At 43.2% G+C, this 20,891-nt stretch overlaps 2 protein-coding genes across 3 annotated transcripts in view; one reads left to right on the forward strand and one right to left on the reverse strand.

Moving 5' to 3' along the window:
- The window catches only part of niban2a (niban apoptosis regulator 2a), a 34,545-nt gene extending 26,999 nt beyond the window's left edge, over window positions 1-7,546 (reverse strand). The window contains exon 1 of the mRNA XM_031578050.1: window positions 7,103-7,546. Within this exon, the coding sequence (XP_031433910.1) occupies window positions 7,103-7,157 (55 nt within the window). The 5' untranslated portion in view covers window positions 7,158-7,546. The remainder of the gene's footprint in view (window positions 1-7,102) is intronic.
- Window positions 7,547-9,006: 1,460 nt separating this feature from the next.
- The window catches only part of stxbp1a (syntaxin binding protein 1a), a 34,969-nt gene continuing 23,084 nt past the window's right edge, over window positions 9,007-20,891 (forward strand). Inside the window, exon 1 of one of the 2 annotated variants that reach the window (XM_031578052.2) lies at window positions 9,007-9,170. In XM_031578052.2, coding sequence (XP_031433912.1) covers window positions 9,134-9,170 — 37 coding nt within the window. In that variant the 5' untranslated portion in view covers window positions 9,007-9,133. The remainder of the gene's footprint in view (window positions 9,171-20,891) is intronic. The other variant, XM_012841625.3, reaches the window with a different exon arrangement.

Consider the following 20,891-nt stretch of genomic DNA (forward strand, 5'->3'; position numbering starts at 1 on the left):
CAACTGCAAGCCAAATAGAGGGAAAGGTTGCATAGAATAACAGTTTCACTGCCCCTTTCCAGCTTACTATTGCATTTATTTTCATACCTTTCAAAGGCAGCCAAAAGTTTTACATTTACTAACATTAGACTAATAAAAGTGATTAATGTCATGATTATTCCAAGATATGTTTTAAAGTTAAACAGTTCCATACGTGCTTTGACATTAACTTCATTCTGTTTGTCAAACTGCTCTTACAGCTAATGGCTATGCTGAAATGTTCTCAAGCGGATGGACTTTCCAAAAGCCTCTCTTAAAACCCTTCAGTGCACATTAACAAATCGCCACAGCGAGGTCCCTGGTAAATACTACTCTTACATGACACTGACCCGATAATTAACATTTATCTGACAACCATACCGAGCCATGCACATATGAAGCCATGCATGCTCTGGGTTGGACACCAGTGTTGCTCCACATATATCTATACATGTGGTCATAAACCACATGAAATGCGTAATATACTCAGCTATTTACGAGGGTATGGTGGGTTGGGTGGTCTACTGTTTCCGTGTTTTGAAAACGGTGTAATTATAGCTGGCAAAGTGATTGATATTGACAAAAGGAAACGGTGCTGACTGGAAAAATATTCTCCACAGAAAAAAAAGTTCTTTATCTGGGACAACACCAAAAGTGTGTGTGTGTCTTTAGTGTATTATCTCGCACCGAGACACCCCACAAAAATACGACCTTCTTTTTTGTTCCAAGTGTGATTGATGGCACCACTGACCCATATCTTCACTGGCTTCACTTTACTAAAGTGTGACATTAAAAACAGGACTGGGAGAAATTACTTCACTGTGCCAATTGTACATCTGTGATACACACGCACACACACACACAGTACACAGCACACACACGCATGCACGCACACACCACACCACTCATACAGCACACAGCACACAGCCACACACACACACACACACACACACCACAGTGATTTGTGGCTCAGGACAGCCTGTCTGCTCTCCAGCAGGAAGGAAAGGTCTGACAGTCGCCAACAACGGAGAAGGCCGGCCGTCATACTTTGTGTGAATCCAGTCCTCACAGGAGAAAGCCTCTATGTCCTTCCCTCACACAACTAATTTTAGTGGCATGACGGAGTGGGACTTCCACTATCCTCTTCAACAGAGCTGACAGGTCTACATCATCATGTAAACAGAATAAAGCTGGCCTACCACAGTGTATTTTTGCTGTACAAACACCCATCAATCATGCGATGCTAGTCAAGCTAGCTGTCACAATGGCAGGAAGGATAAAGTATTATGTAGGGGAGAGAGATGAGGATAGGGAAGGAGAAATGAGAGGGGGAGATGAAGACAGAAATGGCTGCCCATTGAGGCTTACAAGGGAATTTCTTTCCGAGATTTTTGCCCTGTTGTTGGAAAGCAAAGCATTCTCTGTCTCCATTACAAGGCAGGGTAGGGTAGGGAAAGGGCTATCAGTCCATTTAAGTGTAGATACGGCAATACATGTAGACAAACTGTGTCTATATTGTGTGTGTGTGTGTGTGTGTGTGTGTGTGTGTGTGTGTGTGTGTGTGTGTGTGTGTGTGTGTGTGTGTGTGTGTGTGTGTGTGGTGGAGGTTAAAGCTGCACAGGTGCCATTACAGTACTGACAATGTTCAGGAAATGAAGAAGAGTGGTAGTGCTGACAGGACGGACCCTCTTTAGTCAATATTACCACTAAAGCCAGACATGGTTTAAAGATAAAGTTATTCGGACATCCTTGACCAATGTGCTGTGGTCAATACATGTAAGTTGACTGGCACTTAATGTGATTTAAAGAAAGATTCATGGGAGTGTATAGAAGATTAAATAATTTCACTGTTCAAGGCCCTGGCAGTATTTAGCAAAGAGTGACCCAGCTTCTAGTAGCAACATTTGAGGACTGTTTACTTTGACATGCCTAAACGTCTAGACGGACTCTGAGAAAAACAAAAGCCTGCTAAGCTAGTGGTCTTTAAAAAAATAATAACATCAAATGGAAACATTAGAGGCTTTATATACCGTCTAGATACAGTGACAGAGTGGGAGACTGGAAAGAGGGACTGAGTGAGAGAGAGTGAGAGTGAGAGTGAGAGTGAGAGAGAGAGAGAGAGAGAGATAGCCAAGCGGAGCACTGTAATAACTGTGGGTGAGATTAAATGGTACAGCACTCCCCAGAGCCAGCCAGTGTTATCAAATTAGACGTGTCAACTTCCTCCAAAACCAGACAAATTGGTTAAAGCTCTGAGAGTGTGCAATTCAGGTCACGAGGACCTGTCAAAGTTCAAAGTTCAAAGTACTTTATTTGTCATTGTCACAAAAACAACGAGACAGTAGAGGCAGCAACAGACAGCTACAAATTAAAATTGCTGTGGACATTAACTGCCACAGCTAAATAATAATAAATAACAATCAATGAATAGATAAATAAATATCCCTGAGTAAATTAAAAAAGAAATATATACATTGAGGTGCATCAATAGTTGCAGGGTGGAGTGTTAAGAGTGCAGTCTATGAGGGCGGGCCGGGCCGGGCCGGGGGGGAGGTGGGGTGGTTTTGGGTGAGCTGTTGAGAAGCCTTATTGCACGAGGGTAAAAGCTCTTTGCCATTCTGGAGGTGCGCGCTTTTGTTGATCTGAACCTTTTCCCTGACGGGAGTAGCGGGAACAGATAATGGGCAGGGTGGGAAGGGACCTGTCCTACTGAAGACTGACACAGACTACGGGAAATTGATGATTAACAGTGCCATATTAGTGTGTGTGCGGTCGTGTGTGTGTGTGTAATAAGAGTGTGATATTCATTCATCTCCCTCAACATTTTGGATACTACACCATGGTATCAGATTTTGTATTAATCAGAGTATAGTCAACTGAATTGCTTTATACAAAAAGATAAAGTACAGATGAATTTGCTACATTGTCTAAGGACCAATATCATGTCATTTAGCAACTACCAAACTAAGTGTAAGAAAAAACTAGATGCTTCATACAGCGGTGTGTAATATGACCACTGCATGAAGTGAGAGAATGAGCAAGTGAACAAACAAGATACTTTCAGTTCCAAGAAAAGTGTGTCATCTTGAATGACTACGTTTCTGGCAACATTAGTCTAAAAATGTTGTTTTCCATCTTATTCTGAGTGAAAATGTAAGAAACTATAGCTTGTGGATGTGGTAGCTGTACACAGATAGGGTCTGAAGCAGTACCTGTGAGTTACGTTCTGCGGTCTTGAGACCTGTCTAGTGAATATGAGGATGACTGGGACTTTATTAGAGATATACTCTTGTCCTAAACTTCAACATTTTGTGAAATGTACAACACACACGTAGAGAAAAGTATACGATATCATCAACCAAAAAAGTGGCAGTCATAATGAGAGACGCATTCGACGACATTGTAGTTGACACCCATCTCCATTTCAAAATACAGCGAAAACATTTTCATACACGATGATTAGGGACAGATACAGCTTTGGATAATATAAATATAATTTTACTCTAACTTAGTGTTTAGGATGGAGAAACTGTTAACGAGGACTAACATTTACATTAAACATACTTGTGGGGACTGACGGTAACAGTAGAGCGGACACGTGTGTACCGTATAGTAACGGCCCATCCGAGAGCTCTAACAGATCCAGAGGGAGGACGTCTGCAAGACCCCCAAGAATGTGCTTTCAGCAAGAGTGGACATCCTCCCTGACTCAGTGGTGTTCCAGAGAGAGAATGGGCTGACTAACCACCTCTCCCACACAGACATAAACATGCACACAGACACACACACACACCCATGCACGCACGCACACACACACACACACACACACACACACACACACACACACACACACACACACACACACACACACACACACACACACACTCACACACACACACACTCACACACAACTGGGTCAGCACAATTTCACAGTCTATATGTGTGTGTGTGGGGGGGCTTAATAAGAAAAAGCACAAAGGAAAGCATGAAGTCCTAAGGAGCAGGTGAAGGGGGAGGTGATTTATTGCAAGTATCTCCAATGCCTGGTAAAGTTTTGGACAAGTTCATGCCTGCTGCCATTCTCATTCCTCTCCCTTGAACAGTGATCTATTAGCAGCATCTCTCTCTCTCTCTCCCTCTCCCTCTCCCTCTCTCTCTCTCTCTCTTTGTGTTTCTCTGTGTAAACACACGAGTGTGGAAACGTTGCATTTGTGTGCAAGTGCAAGTGTGTAAACATATGTATGTGCACCTGCACTCTGTGTGTCTGCCAGGTTTTACATTCATGTATGTATAATGTATGTGTGTGTATGTGTGTGTGTGTGTGTGTGTGTGTGTGTGTGTGTGTGTGTCTGCCAGGTTAGGCATGTGAACACAATCCACTGAAGCCTCTTCTGTCAGTGATTAGCCCTGCTAATCCATAAAGGTACACATCACATAGGTGTGTGTGTGTGTGTGTGTGTGTGTGTGTGTGTGTGTGTGTGTGTGTGTGTGTGTGTGTGTGTGTGTGTGTGTGTGTGTGTGTGTGTGTAAGGCCATGCTCATGTAATGTATGGAAGAATAAAGTGACACTGATTCTGGGTAAATGAAGAGAAATGTGCCAATCAGGTCTGCCACCACTGGAACACATGCTGGATTTCCATCCAGCTAAAGGAGATGCAAGTCTGTGCACATGTCCATCTGCTATGCACACCAAAAGGGTGTACTCCTCTCCTAATCAAGGGATGGGGAATTAACAGCTGTGGGCTCTAAACTCAAGGTTGTCAGGGAAAGGTAACAAAATGTCAATGCGGGGGGGAAAAAACCCAGTTTCCATCAACCTTAGTCGTATTATACCCTATAAATCACCCCTGTCCAGCGGAAGATGTTATGCATATTTCAAGCGATCAGAATTCACATGAAAAAGTTAGATGGAAACAAAGCTAGATAATCATGGTGCCTGACTCAAGACGTGTGCCTCACTATGCAGTTCAGAAAGGTTAAGTCCCAAGCATTTAACCCTACTGCTTTAAACAAATGCTCAGAGTCCCGACAGCGACCTGGGAATGTGTGGTCTTTATGAACTCATGTATCATTGGCCAGCTAGGCTAAGCCAGTTTTCACCTTAGGTCAACTCAACAGATATACCTTCTACACTGAAGTCTTACATGCAAGCATACACACACACACACACACACACACACACACACACACACACACACACACCTGAACAAATCGCTTTAAGAGCACTGTGGGAAAACAATGATACGTGGCACCTAGATAATTAGTGAAGACATTTGATGTCTGAGTAATATGACTGGGTTTCAAAACAATAAAAAAACAGCTAAGGGGTGTTGCAAAAGCTATTGTTATATAGGGCGGAGCATGTGTGTGTGTGTGTGTGAATGTTTTGCAGGGTTGTGTGTAGTTGACAGTGTGTATGCATAGATTTGGCTGGTGTGCCTGTGTGCGTGCGTGGGTGCGTGGGTGCGTGCGTGTGTGTGTGTTTCCATCTAAGCATGTTTCCATCTTTCCAGCCACAGCCCCCAAATGCAAGACCTCACAAGACATTCCCTGCATTCTGTGGTCATTCTGTGTTCCTTCAGTCCGTCCATCCCACGGTGGAACCGAGACGCAGCAGAGTGGGATCTGTCCTGGGGGGCTTCCTCTCTCCTTCCCCACGTCTCATACTAACGTCCCACAGCAAGCATCCACTGGCCTCGTCGGCATGGCAGCCAACACCAGTGCACCAAGTTTCACCAAAGGACTCAGAAGTGTCTGCTGGCTGCAACCACAACACACACCAGCAGACTGACCAGATGGCTCCGTTGTGTGAAACTTCTACAAAGACTATTTGCATGATGAATGGGAGTTGATTTGAGAAGAAAAAAAACATGCAAGATCAATGACTTGATTACCGCTGGGTTCTTTTTTGCCACAATGACAACAACCGGAAATGTAATTCTCATCCCACAATCACATATGATGTATACATCACTCCATCAGGGGTCTCTCTACACTGTTTTCTGTCCATTCTGGATTCCTATGTGTTGACAGGAGAGGAGTCCCTGGGTGGCACTAAAGATCAGAGCCACGGGGTGTGGTGGTTCTTCAGTGAAGGGAAGAGAGGTGTGCTGGTCTGACAGGCATCTAAGGTGTATTTGAGAGGTCTCCTGTGGTTACGAGTCTTTTAGCTGTGCACCTGAACAAACCCTCCCTCTCCCTCCCATAACAGAACAAGTCCCCACAGGCACATACACATAAAACTGCTCACAGTATGGAGGTATGAACCGAACCTACCGAAGTGCAGACAAAACCCTAATCCTAACCCCAACGATTCCAGAATGGCTTTTTTTGTATTAAACAATACAAGCTCCGAAATGTCTTGTACCTATTGAGGCTTATTTTGAGAATCATATAAACAAAAGCAAAACACAGTGATTAAATAGGCACCAGCCTACACATAGAAATCGGAGCATGGGCAAACTGAATAGTCCTACAACAAAGAGGTACTGCCTTGGGAAACGTACAATCATCCAGAGCAAAGAGAAAGGAATTGACTTCCACATGAATGTCCCTTATGCCAGTCCAGAATGAAAGGGTCAGTAAAAAAGTAAAATGTCTGGCTGTTGTGGCTTGTGGCCACTGTTTGTCTAGTATGAAATCATTTCTAAGAAGTACACAGGGCACTGTACTGGCCTTGGAGATGAAAGGCTCCTTCTGGAGTATGCTACTGGAACATATTTGGTCTATATGTACCACACAAGTCAGCATGCGACTATTACGATACATTACATACATATTAGTTCAGTTGGGTCAACATGCCTCAAATACTTTCCCATATAGGGAAAGTACATACAGACTGTAAAACATCGCGAAAGCAACTGTTCTTGCTCGTGCCCACGTACTACCCAGAATAACTGAGTTAATCTAACAAGAGGGAGTGAAGCCAGAACCCAAGTTGCTTGAAAGCTTGTTTAAAGTCTTGCCACAATGCCTCACCCTTCAAACATCTATAAGGGGGGAAATTAACAAACTGTTGAAGCGCAGTCTGTGCAATTATTTGTCGTTGTTGTTCTGTCGAAGACGTGCGCATGGCTAATATTACCTGTTATCATCTCACGCTTGCCTTCATCCAGATGCGAAGAAATTACATCCCCCATGCTGACGGTTTCTGCCCTTCAGTATCCCAACAGTTGTGAGTAGCCTACAAGTCCGTATACCAACTCCGTTACTCTTCAGTTGTAGATACCGCTGTGTGTTTCAATTACACTTTTCCAAAAGTCAAATTAGAAAGTTGGAAAAGTGTCCGCGTTCTCTCCTCCTCGCCTTCCACCTCAACATCCCAAACGGCGGCAGCCAACTGAAGGTTTTTAATGAAAAGTTTCCGAAAACGCCAGGTTCCACACGTCGCCTTGTAAAAAGCCCTGATGGGACTGGCCACAGGAAGAATTAACGTTTTGTGTTTCAGACTGAGCTTGCTCGATGTGAGGATAGGTCACACCCTCAAACTGAGAGTCACTACAAGACAAACGTGTTCAGTCAAACGCTCCGCTCCAGAGGTGTGGCAGAAAGGAGGACGCCGCCCAGGAAAACAATCCTAGAAGTAGAGATGGTAGACTGCTAATTCCATTTGTATGTTTTGCTGTTTGTTTTATTGTGTGATTGTTTGTTGTTTTCAAATTAAATTTACAACAATAACTTATCAGCGAGTAGCCTATACAAATATTAAAATCTACAACTTTGAAGAGATTTATTTGTATTTATTCTGTGATATGACACAGATATAGTCTATACAGAATAGTCTATCCTACTGGGAGTACTTGACTACTTAGGCTAACTGCACTTTAACAGAAATTTCATCCTGGGTCTACTCTGTTTCCCCCCAGTGTGAATAAGGCCATCATTATGCTAGTTTACAGTTCCAGAATATGCTATTCGAATATATCATATCAATACAAATAATTACACAACTTTAAAAGGGCTCGATTGCATTGTATAGTCTATTATGCCTATAGCTATCCTATCTCTTTAGTGAATGGCTGGCTAATCGAGTTAAAGCAACCTGGTGTGACAGAGGTTGGCATCTTGCTGTGTCCTTATCCCAAGCAGATTGGTCTGACACCTGAGTCTCTGCCTTCAGCGTGCTCTGGGAACAATTCCCTGTAACGTTTCAGACCCAATGCCCATACCTCCCAAAAGTTTTGGATAGTTGACCGTGGGTGGAGGGATTTAATGAGCAAACCACCAGTAGAGTTATCTGAGACTGATATAAATCTGATTTCTCATGAGTTGCGTTTTTATTTTAATAAATAAAACACGTCGGTGGAATACAGGACGATAAGGGCAAACTCGAAATACAACTCAACATACATTAGCCTATTAAAGGAGCTATGCTGACCTCTTGTGGAGTGCGGGCCTACCAGCGTAGTTACTGCTCAGAAAAGTGTAACCCAACCCAATGTCTAGAATATTCGTGTGTTTATCACGCTTGCCTGTAAATTAGTAGGCTGGGTGCACCTATGCCTCTACATGCATTTATTATCTCCAGGAGGCAAACTACGTGGACCTCCAGGCTGCTACGAAATAACCATCCTTGTAATTTGTGGCCCTGATGCAGCAAGAGAAAACAAATAGGCCTAGGCCACGATTGAGTGTCAGAGTTGCATAAATAATCGTTAATGCAGAATATAGGGCCTATGTACAGAGAAACAGCAATCATTTGATACCGAATGATGAAATCCCCCTTTAGTCCAGGTCTATGATCTCTCCGTTAATAAACATCCCAAATGACATTAAATCCCCAAATAAAATAATATAGTTTGAAAGGGATGTAGACCACAACGTGGACACCTTTATGTAAACACAAAGAGAGAGAAGATTTTCAATGAAAACCAAATGATACAGGCCAAAGCGCAAGTAGATCGGCAAGGCTTCCACCGTGGGACCCACAAACGAGAGAATGGAACTCTGCGAAAGGGAGGGGCGGATACGCAGTGACGTTGCCTCTCTGGTCGAATCTCCGCAGTACGACGCGATGTGAGGTGTGCACCCTCGTCCTAGCGGAGACAGGGGTAGACTACAGCAAGGGAGAGAGGGAGGAAAGGAGTGTGAATACGGTATATCATTCAGGAGCATCATGGCACCCATAGGACTGAAGGCGGTGGTTGGCGAAAGTAAGAACATGTTACATTTTTATATTCATGTAGCGATTCGGAGTGTTGTTACTTTCACTGTGTGGATTAATTATGCTGCGCTTTTTTACACTAGCTAATTGCTGATCCGTATGTGGCGCGTCCTCCATGGATGCGGTATATGCTTTGCCATTGTGCAACCGTGTTGATCTGTGCACTAGAGCAGTGACATTTCTCTCGGGGATGCATCCGTTGCGGATGTGCAACGTAAATTCCTAACCGCACGTATTCACTGGATATGTATATTTTCTTAGTTCCTTATCATTCATCTCTGAGGCTGTGGACGTTTCCTCAAGACTGAGATTTCTGGAGAAAAGACCCTCTAGAAACGCCCATATACCAGAGGGATAGTGGAATACGATTTATGCGGTGTTTGGTTGATAGCACTCAGCTTGCACAAATCAATTTCTATATAATTTCACATCGACTGTTTCATTGTGTTGTCTTTATTGTGATCCGTAATTGTTCTGGTGGACTAATGTATTCATGGGGTAATTCGGCTGTAATGACGGTGTTTTCTTGGACTGTCATGAAATAGTATTACGTGCTGATGTTTTTTATTCCCCCTCAGAAAAAGCCTCTCCCTGATGATTGATCACTGGGCCAATGCGTTGCGTAAAACACCAATTGGTTGAACGTTACCAACCAGGAAGTCTCTCATTTTTTTTAATTGTGGAGATCGATACATCTTTCTTCATAGCTTAAGATGCGAACGTTAATGGCGGAACGAGTATCCCTCGATTATTGGATAATCTAAAAAAAAGGAGAACTAGGAACCCATACAGACGTGATTTTCTAATTTCCTAAATATCAGTCCCCTCGCCTCATTCACACGTAGTGACCAATTGGTTTCTAATAAATACCGTGTTGATCATATCTTCAAAATACGATAGTAACGTGGGTTGTTATTAGTCGGTAGGATCGCAGGGGCGGCCTGAATCTGTGATAGACTGCGGCTGAAGCGCAGCCATCTGTGGGGCTCTGGGCTGGGGATGACTGCTTCAGCACCCCAACCCCGTGGACTCTGACCCTCTTGTGTAGGTTGCATTTAAACATTCACCGGTGCGCGAGGGTGCGGATAAATGCTATCAGCATTTTTTCTTTCCTTGCACCTATCAAGAGGGCAGTTAAGGCTTCCTGTGTTAGTTCAATTGTATCGTTTTGCCAAAAGGCGTCTGTTTTTGTGTTGTCTGTGCTGTATTAAAGACAAGGACGGTATTGATGACTCCAGATAGTGATGCTGTTAGGCCTACATGGCAGCCAGGGTCCATGTAAGAAAGTAATGTCCCTGAAGAGAACGTGTCCTCGGTGTTTAATTTTCTGAAGATATCTGTTTCGCAGGGTTATGAGTTGGCAAGTTGTTTTAATTTGTGAAGAATTAGAGTTAGGTTCCTGTAATTCGGTTGAATTACATTCGCTAATGTTCTGTCGCATACACTTGCTTATACTAGGCCATGTATAGAAATAATCAAATTTGCTTTCCTAAGTATAGTATTTTTTCTTATACCTAGGAGCGTTATATCAGGTATACACATAGAGGCGAGACGTATCGTTGCAACAACGATCTGTATCGAACAAAATATTAAATAGACGATTTGACGTGTGGCGTATACCTATGACAGATCTAGGCCTAATGTTTGCGTATCTTGGTTAGAACCCTTAACCAACAGTAAAATAAAGAAGCCAAATTCAAACATACCAAAATGCTAGTATTTCCAACATCATATAAAATGATATTTCCACACTCATATCAAAATAGTAAAGACACAAGACTCTGTATGGGTACCATGATCCCTTCTGATGCTTTGAATGGTTGCGCAATAATGTCAGGAAATAGTCTATTGCTGCCGTAAGTAAAGGATGATGCGTTGCATGACAAGGTGATGATGTGAAAAACGTGGTGTAAATTAAGGATATAGTTGAATGATTCAGTTAAATCGTGTGACTGACATGGACTACTTCTAGCCTTTGGAGAAGAACAGCGACAAGACCTCTTGCTACAAGCACGCACGCAGCATATCATCCGGAGCCTGCGCGGCTTGGGGGATGGGTGGCGTTCAGCGCGCTCTCTCTCTGCATCCCTCACTGAACATCAGCCGTGAGGCCACGTTAGATTGAGTGTGCGTGAGTCCAGAAATGGTCATGCTGTTTTATCGCCATTGAAGACTAAATTAATGGTTTATTGATTCTTTGAATTGCAACGAGATATTTACTAATGAAAAACCCGGTGCAACAATAGTCGTTGCCCCTAAATTGTCCGCAGCCGTGGTGTACCACTATTTCGTCCTGCACACATTTCAGAAAAATGTGTTGTTGTAATGGCTACTGTTACAGATTCAAGGTCTGATCAATTTGGAAATAAAATATAGATTGTAAGAAACATAAAACTAAAACTCGGCTGTACTGAAATAACTGCTAATTGACCTAAGTGGCGTGAGTCGTGTTTTATATTTTGTATGTTTGTTATGGATTAAGAGCCTGGTTTTTATATTTGCGCATGGTCTCTGACCATTACTCTGGACGATTTGGTGGTTTCAGATAGTTTAGTGAACCACTCTTCATGGAAAATGAGATTAGGTGTTGAGAACTGTGGCCCTGGCTGGAAATGTGCGTATGCACACGTTCAAAGCCAGGAGTATGTAAGTGGGCCAGCAGCCTGAATCCTTGTGAATGAGTCATAGCGATCGCCTGAAAGACCATTGTCATCAGGCTGACTTTGGGTCTTTGTTTGCACTTCCGTTTCTTCAGCTCATTGATGTAAATTGCATTCATGCTGTTTATGTATCGTCTTGCTAGGCTTTTATTCAGACAGTGGACCATCCCCAAAGAAAAAAATATTACATTATCCCTTGTGCAGTCCTTGTAGGGCTTGAGTAACAGACCATCGCAACTATGGAGCAGTTACATTTCTCCCAGCAAGGAGGAACAACCATCTAGGTCCACATTCTCATGACCCGGGGTTTGAATCACAGTGGTGATATTTTTAACTAACATTATCAGATTTTGCTCCTGATTTATCTGCATCATTTTGGAAAGCTAGCTGTTGTTTGGACATTTTTTAATACATAGACCAAAAGCCTCAGGGATTCTCAGCGGCTCTGCAGTCTGTGAACAAAGCTGCAGCCTGGCCTGACTATGCCTGCGGAAACATCAGGAAACTTCCAGAGACAGGCATTCTCTGACTGCCAGTTATTTAGCCTGCGCACAGCATATTGAATAAAGGGGGTGGACTCCCACAGTGACCAAGTCTTTCATAAATTAGCATGCGATGCTAGTATTGCTCACAGTACCAGATTTTTTTTTCTGATTAAGAAAACAATTGTGTGTCAACCACATACCAAATATCTAAATGTACACCAATGCTTTATGACAAGTGCAGACATATTGCACAATGGTAAAAGTTGGGCCATTTCATTAGTCTTACATTTTGATCCATCCATTTGCTGTCGCACCTGACACGAGGAGAGTAATAACACCAGTAATAACAGTAATAACACCATTTTGTAGCCCAAGTTTAATGGCCAAAATGCCATGCTCAGGTTAAAGGGTAGTCCTAAACTCACTCACTGAGACCAGATTAAATGGGAGCATTCTTCAGAGGGAAAATGCATCAGTGTCAGACTGCATTTCATTCCAGTAGAAATGGATCGGAACAGAAATTTCAGTGCGGAAGGAATCCATTCTCTCCCAGTGTTGTAATGTCAATGCCCATCTCCCCTAAAATTTCCCTCGGGATAAATAAAGTATCCATCTATCTATCTATCTATCTACAGCCATGATTCCTTATCATTGATTTAAACTGCTTAGAAGTGCATTCATAGCTTGCATATCACATTTCATTATGTCCCACACCTATGCCAAGTTATGAAATAGAATTTCTGGCTCAGGGTTTGATTCAATTTGTCCAATTTTAATGTTTAATGATCTTGTCTTGACCAATCAGCATCCATGTCTTCCAAGTCTTCCAAGTCCTCGTGTAGACTCTGCATCCAGTACCTATATACTGTATACTTTTAAAATACTTTTAACTATTTCAATTTTTAGTACATTTGTAAATCCAGGTTGATGCTCTGGTCGCAAATGATATCTTTGTAGTTTCAAGGTGTTGTGTTGCCTTACAAAGTCAGCCTTTAGTTGTTAGGAAATAGACATATTTCCATTAAGATATCATGTGATGTAATGTTATGATTATCTATTTGAATAGTTTGTCCCAGGAATGCATTCCTGTCTGCTGTCCGACTGCGTATGATGTATATCAATGACTTGGTTGTCACCATGAAAAACCTGAACTAAGATGGAGGCTGCTGAGTGTAGTCTCTGAGTTATCATTATTATCATTATTTCGTACAAACACACCTGATGCGGTGCATGTTAATAAACGCCACAGGTCTGGACATAAGCAGACATTCCACTTCTCCCTATTGCATCATGAGTGGTCCAGTCTAACAAAGGCTCCAGCATCTATCCCTACTGGAAGACAAGCACTGGCAGCTCTAATCTCTCCATCCCACGCAGCTGAGGAACCCCACATAGACACCACTGAACGGGGGAAAACATATTTAACACCGAGAGTTAAAAATAACCCGGCTCATGTGCCGCCTAATGCTGGCGTCGTCAGTCAGACTTGATTACTGTATGCATACACACACTGCAGAATTAAAGAGCTGGGCTTCAGAGGGAAAGGGGGAGAGAGAGAGGAGAAGCAGAGGAACATTAGCTATGGGTGGGCTTAGGAAATCTCTCCTCAGAAGTGTGCTAAATGCTATCAGGGTGACAGGATACTCTGTCAAGCCGTAATAACCTCAAGACACCCCTGCCCTGCAAGATGGAGAAGGCATCCATCCCCCGAAGAACACACACACACGCAATCGCACACACACACACACACACACACACACACACACACACACACACACACACTCAGGCACACACAGACACACACACATACTCAGGCACACACAGACACCGAAATCAGAGAAATTATGTAGCAGTATTCTGGAAGGTGGTAGCCAGGGAGGCATTAAAAGCTGCAGTCATACACAATATTATTGCTGGCTTCTCAGCGCGTCTGATACTTTCAGTGAGTGTTTGGCTCAAGTTTTTGACGTTCAGAAATTGAATTAGCATTGCAGAACAGAACCACTGATGCAGACTCTGCAGATGAAGTGCAACATCTATCATTACCCAGGACAGGTTCATGTGCTCAGTATGCCTAAGCAGCATCAAACAAACTGTAGACACATTCAGCACGTCATCCACATTCAGCACGTCATCCACATTCAGCATGTCATCCACATTCAGCACGTCATTCACATTTAGTATGTCATCCACATTCAGTATGTCATCCACATACAGTCAAGTAAGGAAGTCTACATATGACCCAAAGCATTAAACAAAGCATATGTATAGAGAAGACAATGACATATAAATCCATTCAAACAAACGGGAAATGGAGCCTGGTGTGGTGTGGACCCCACCCATGTTGGGTGTGATCTCCCTTAACAGCCTTTGATGCAGCTGTTACAGTGTAGCAGATTAGATTGGGGCGAGAGAAGTCTTGCTGGCAGAGGTGGGGCCTGCTGCATGTTGGTAATGGCATGTGCGATTGAGCATGAGGAGGTTTAACACCCCCCCCCCCCCCCCCCCCCCCATGTCTCACTGGCATAGGCAGTGACTACAGCAGCAGCAGCAGCAGGCAATCTGAATCGGGAGCCATGTTTTACTGCCTCACTGTAGAGATGGAAAAAGCAAGCTAGCCTCAGGGACCCCGTGGCATGACATAAATCATGGCCATCGGGGGAATTTCAATGTTGCCATCGCCCGCTCCTTTGTGTCCTGAGAGAAGGGCGGAACACCCACGTGACGTGGACCAGTAAACAGTAATGCACGAACAAATGCACGCCGGTTATCTGCAGACTATGCAGGACGTAGACACAGTCATATAAAAAAAACCTCGAAGATCCTCCCGTAATGAACCCATTCACATTGCACTGTTGAAGGAGTAGAACGCTGAAAACTCCTTCATGATTCCACTCCTGTCTCTCTATCTTTCTTTCTGTCTTTCTCTCATTGGTACCTCTCTCTGTCATGCTACTGTCAGACACGAGATTAGAGTGTAATACTGCTACTGTTCATTAATTACAGTATACAGTATACACATCATGGAATTAGATTCAACATCATTTCAAACTGAGGGAGGACAAAAGAGGAGTTTTTTTTATTTTCTTTTACAGAATAGTATAACATTTTAATGTGAATTACATAACATTGTAAGCAGGAAGGATGTTTTTTTGTATTGCCATTTAGGCAGAGTTTTTGGAGGCCATCAATTTTGCATGGGCTGAACTCCCACGCACTAGAACTAAATTATTGGTTGGGTAATTTTTGAAATGGAACCAGAAGAGAAGGTGTATTTGCAGCCTCTTCATTTTGGTTTTCTCTTGTGATTTATTTATCTCAGTTCTGTTGTTCAGAGCTACCTTTGACTTCCTGGCATTTTTGCATGAGATAATCAATGTATTTTTATCTGTGTTTTCTCCATGTTTTACGGTATATCAACCTGTGGTATGTATAGGTCCTGACATCATCAAGGAGTGGCACATAATATCCCATGGATATATTATGTCACACATAAACACAAAAGAACACACACACACGTACACACACACACACACACACACACACACACACACACACATAGACACACATGCACACACACACAAACAAATTATGTAGCAGATTTCAGAAAGGTGTGCCATCTAGCACGGCATTAAAGGCATAGACATTATCGCAGGCATCTCAATGTGTCTGGTACACTCACCCAGTTCTTGGCCTCGGATTGTGCTTAGTATAGGTGCTTAGATCTTTTCAAGAGCTTGATCCTACATCAAAAGGGCTCTGCACATCCACTGCTCATATTGCTTCATATCTAAGAATACAGCACCTCTGCATAAATATGCTTCACTACAGTGTTTTGGCTCTCTGAAACCAGATGGCTTTCCCAGACCACCAGTTGATCTCTCTGTGGTTTCGGAAATATATTGATTTTTCCCCTCCTGGTGCCTCCAGTCTGTGTGTTAAATGGGTGTGAAGAACAACACACATGAGTTAAATACAAATGAGTGATCAGATAAAACACACAGGAGCATAGTCATGTAAGTGTAAGTCATTTCATGGCAAGTTAATAGGAAGGCACACTGAGAACCTGACCTTGTGTGTATATTGCACATTTGCGATCAGTGTGATGGTCAGATGCAGAGGAAATGTAAATATAGGGGTCCCAAAAAAACACCTTGAAAGGGGCACAGCTCCTCCATCATTTTCTGATCCTATGCTGCACCGCACCCTGATAATGGCGGTCAGGCCCTCTCCACGGTTGTCCTCAGTCCTCTCTCCCGTCCCCCGCTTCGCTTCGCAGTGATGCTCGGGGCTAACGTGAGCTGCTGTGTGGGTACACGAGGTGGGCTATAGCTATAGCTAGCGTGATGACTCAGCGTGGCGCACTGAAAGGAAGTAGACACTCTCAGGGCAGCGTGTCCTTGGACTCTGTGACACCGTTCAAGGGGAACGGTGAGAGTGCCATCTACCTCATCCAATGTGCAGCCAGCAGCTCGTTGTTCAGTAGCCCTCGGTACTGCTGATACACACAGGCTGCGTATGGTCTAATGGCTCTCTGATAATGATGGATGGACTGGAATGAAATACACAGTGTTTGTACACAGAAATATGAAACAATTAGCTTAGTATGAATGATATTTAAGAAAGCTTTTCTCAAGCTTGGCAAGCTGTCCTTCAAGAAGAAAAAAACAAGGGCATCAGGGAATGTTTGAATCTGCATTAGGGGTGCAAGTTCATGTGAGAGAAATGTAGAGAACGCAACTCCATAATTCAATACAACACATCAGGGATATGGGGTGGAGGACATTAGGAGAGTGTGCCAGATAGTAATGAAAATGGATGACTGTCTCTTTAAGAGCTGGCATGGTCGAATATGTGTAGACATGCGTAGAGATGCAGTAAAAGTGGGTCATGAAATCACAAGTGTCAAGCCCAGAGGGATCCTCAGAGACAGGGAAGAGAAGGGTTAAACACAACATCATATGGGGATGCGTGAGCATATAGGTGTATGTTTGTGTGTGTGTGTGTGTGTGTGTGTGTGTGTGTGTGTGTGTGTGTGTGTGTGTGTGTGTGTGTGTGTGTGTGTGTGTGTGTGTGTGTGTGTATCCATGTGTGAGTGTGTGTGCGTGCACATTTTTTATCAACCTCAAATCTCAAGCTTCACGGTTCACATTCACTCCATTTTACCCCTCCATAATACCATTCAAAGTCAAAGCCCAGATCAAAATAATATCTTTCCAGTTCGAAAATATACATTTAAACATGCACATATTGAAAAAATATATATTCTGTTCCAAAACGTATACATGACTGTGTTAATGTGTTAATGCACTCACCTGATACATTTTAGATCAAGAATAGATTTTCCAGTTGCTTAGGTGTAGACAATTAACTGCTTAATCTCACTTTCATGTGCACACTAGATGTCACTTCATGACACAGAAGTTGTGTTCGGAATACCCACACACACACAACTGCATGTTCATGTCACAATAAGAGTCTCACAATTATGTAACGAGGAGCTAAATTCATTTAGATGTCATCGCTACCATGCTAATGCTAATGCTACCTGTTTTCTGGAGCTGAAGGCTGAGACATGGGAGAGAACAGCTGGTCGTTAGGGCAAACAGCACAGAGTCCCTGTGCTGCCAGCTGTGGTTCCTCCCCCAACCCTCCTCTCTCCATCCTCACCAGCTACTGACAGATAGAACTCCACAGCACATGTGCTGATGAACAAACAGTGAGAGTCACACAGCACAGAGATGCATTTTGGCAAAACAATCTGATCGTTAAAGCCCCTAAATATGTAATTTCATTTTAGCAACGTAAACAAAGCAGTAATGTAACTGCTTCATGGAGATCTAGGGTTAAGAATGCTGTTGCATGAATATGAATCCAAATGTTTGTTTCAATTTTTTCAGAACCAACAGAAATAACAAACGTAGAGAGAAACATCATGAGAAATATGCTGTAGCTGGAACATAGTCTGTCAGGACAGCACCACTGAATTCCACTGCCTCATAGGTCATCCTCTCTGAGATGTATGGATTGGGATGGATTTTATAATAGATTTATCGGTGGGAATCAGGTAGAAAGGGGGTTGGAAAATTAGAAATGTGAAACCCCATTTAAATCTTCCAGCTTTATTGACAGCACATGCAGAGAATTTAGTGTTTAGTGTATACAAATGAGTTTGAACAGTGCTGTTTTTTTTACCATGACTCAGGGGCCAGAGGCCGGCGAAGGAACAGGCACAGCAGGACATCCGTTACAGCAGGATGACCTATAACCCCTAGCTCTTTCTGCTGGAAGGCTCAGGCCAATTCACTGCCTCAATGTTTTACCAGTTAAAGATGTTTACCAGCATCTGCTCTGCGCAAAGTGCAAAAACACATGCCACCCTATAGAGATTTCGTACATTCATTTTTCTTTCATTGCCTGGGACAATCACCAGATAGTATTCACCAAAACAATGACTCAGCATAAATAAACAACAAGCAAACCTATAGAGGTAATATGATCCAGTCTGCTGCAATTCATGCAACAATCTCAATTTTAGTTTAGTTTGGTTTGTGCTATCATATATTGAATAGGACAAAATAAGAGAAGGCTTTTACGGTGGAGACAGAATGACTGTCTATGCACGGACCCAAATGAAATGAGAGGAATATGAATGGTTGTTATCATCCATTTCCTTCCTGTCAGGGGTCAGCACTGCTTCCTTCCCTAGATTAGCACATGACCTCTGAGGTCCTCTGAGATATCCTGGGAAGTGTCATTAACAAACAACCCCTGTGTGACAGTGAATGGCACAGGTTTAAAACAGCCCCCTCTCCCTCCTGCCAGTATTGTTAGACGGTCCACTCTGCTGGTTTGGAGCCTTGTTTGTGTTGGCTCTGGGATAGGGAACAAGAGCTGTGTTTCTGGTGTCCCGATGAATGACAAAATCCTATCAAGGAGGATCCAGACAGTATCATTTTAACATTCTGCTGGTAGACTAGAGTTTTAATCATACAAAAAGTTATAATTTAGGAATTACGAAGAATGGTGTCACCATGTTGCTCAGACAAATTAATCTGAGACCCTCATTAATGGTAGGTCATAGTGTCAGAAAGCCATAGAAACATACTGAGTGCTGTATACTGAATCCAGAAAGGATGTTAGTGCCTGATGGCTGCACCAGTGACATCAGTCATTTGGGCTCATAAGTCATTGCTGACATTTCTGATCCATGACATATCACTGACGTTGCTCTTTCAGCTTGGGAGGTGCTTCAGTGGCACACAATGCACCTTGCCTCTGGTCCTTAACCCCCTGTGAGCTGCTGGCTGAGAGGGTCTCTGCCTGGAGACAGCTCAGATTGACAAGGTCTATGATCACTCAGCCTCAGTGCTTCATCTCAGTCATCTCAAGTGTGACCATTTTATACTCCTATTCATGCCAGTCATACAAAAAAAGAAAGTGCTGCTATTGTGTACTAAATGATTTCAGTAGCAGAAGTAAAACGAGAAAGGGCACTGAGAGAGCTCAGATCCACCAAGACCAAATGCCCTGAATCTCGCAATGTTAAATCCTAGATCCGCTACCTGATCCAAATCCAAAATAGGTTCTTCCTTCTTCACCTTTCTTGGAAATCGACCTGGTAGTTTTTTTGCATAATCAGCAAGCCAACGAACCAACGGCACTAAAAACAGAACCTCCTTGGCGGAGGTAACAATTGTATTAAATTATAAAGAATGGCACAATACCAGTCAAGGTCGTCTCTATTGTCCTATCATAGCTGCATATATAAATAACATACCCTGTTGGCCTATGGTTGAGGACAGCACTGGCACATAGAACTAAAAGCCTATGGGGGATGTGGATGTAGATGAAATGAACAACCTGGTCATGACCTTGAGGTCACAGAGAGGTACTTGATATGCAGAGAGCATTCAATTAGATTACATTCACACCATATATGGAGGGAGGGGGCTGAGGCACTGTACCCTGGAGCTGATGCATGTCCTGTGGGAGAGTGATGGGTAATGTAACTCATGTTAGATCATGGGCGGGGGAATGTATGTGCAATGGAGAGGTGTGGGACAAGAACTCAAGGACAGAATCGGTATATCAGAGTGTCCCTATGCAGAAGACGTTATGATGACGGATATGCATAGTAGTCTACATCCTTGATAATGAAATGTGTGGCTCTTTCTAGACAATTTCATGTGTAGACTGAATAAGCCATTTGCATCCCGTTTGCTTCATTTTACCGCTGTGTTTCTGTGCGCTGGGTAGGCTACCCCCCAGCCGTTACGCTGAAGACATGATGATTAAATACAGAAAGAGAGAGAGCAAACTGGGCTTAACTGAAATCCTAAATGTCTGTAGCCATCAGCTGCTATACTAGCCAAATTGTCTTCTCTTGAAAAGACAGACACCGTAGCTGTAGGGAGGGCACGGTTTGAAGGGCAGCAGATTTGCACCACCCCAGCCCGTCTGTCTCTGTGGCGGGGATGCGACACTGATTGGTGATCATTTAGCAGGTAACTCTCGTCCCTCTCCATTCGCCCTGAATGCTATCGCAACGGTTCATCGAGGAAG

The sequence above is a fragment of the Clupea harengus genome, chromosome 12 (assembly GCF_900700415.2).
Source record: "Clupea harengus chromosome 12, Ch_v2.0.2, whole genome shotgun sequence".
NCBI classification, from domain to species: domain Eukaryota; kingdom Metazoa; phylum Chordata; class Actinopteri; order Clupeiformes; family Clupeidae; genus Clupea; species Clupea harengus.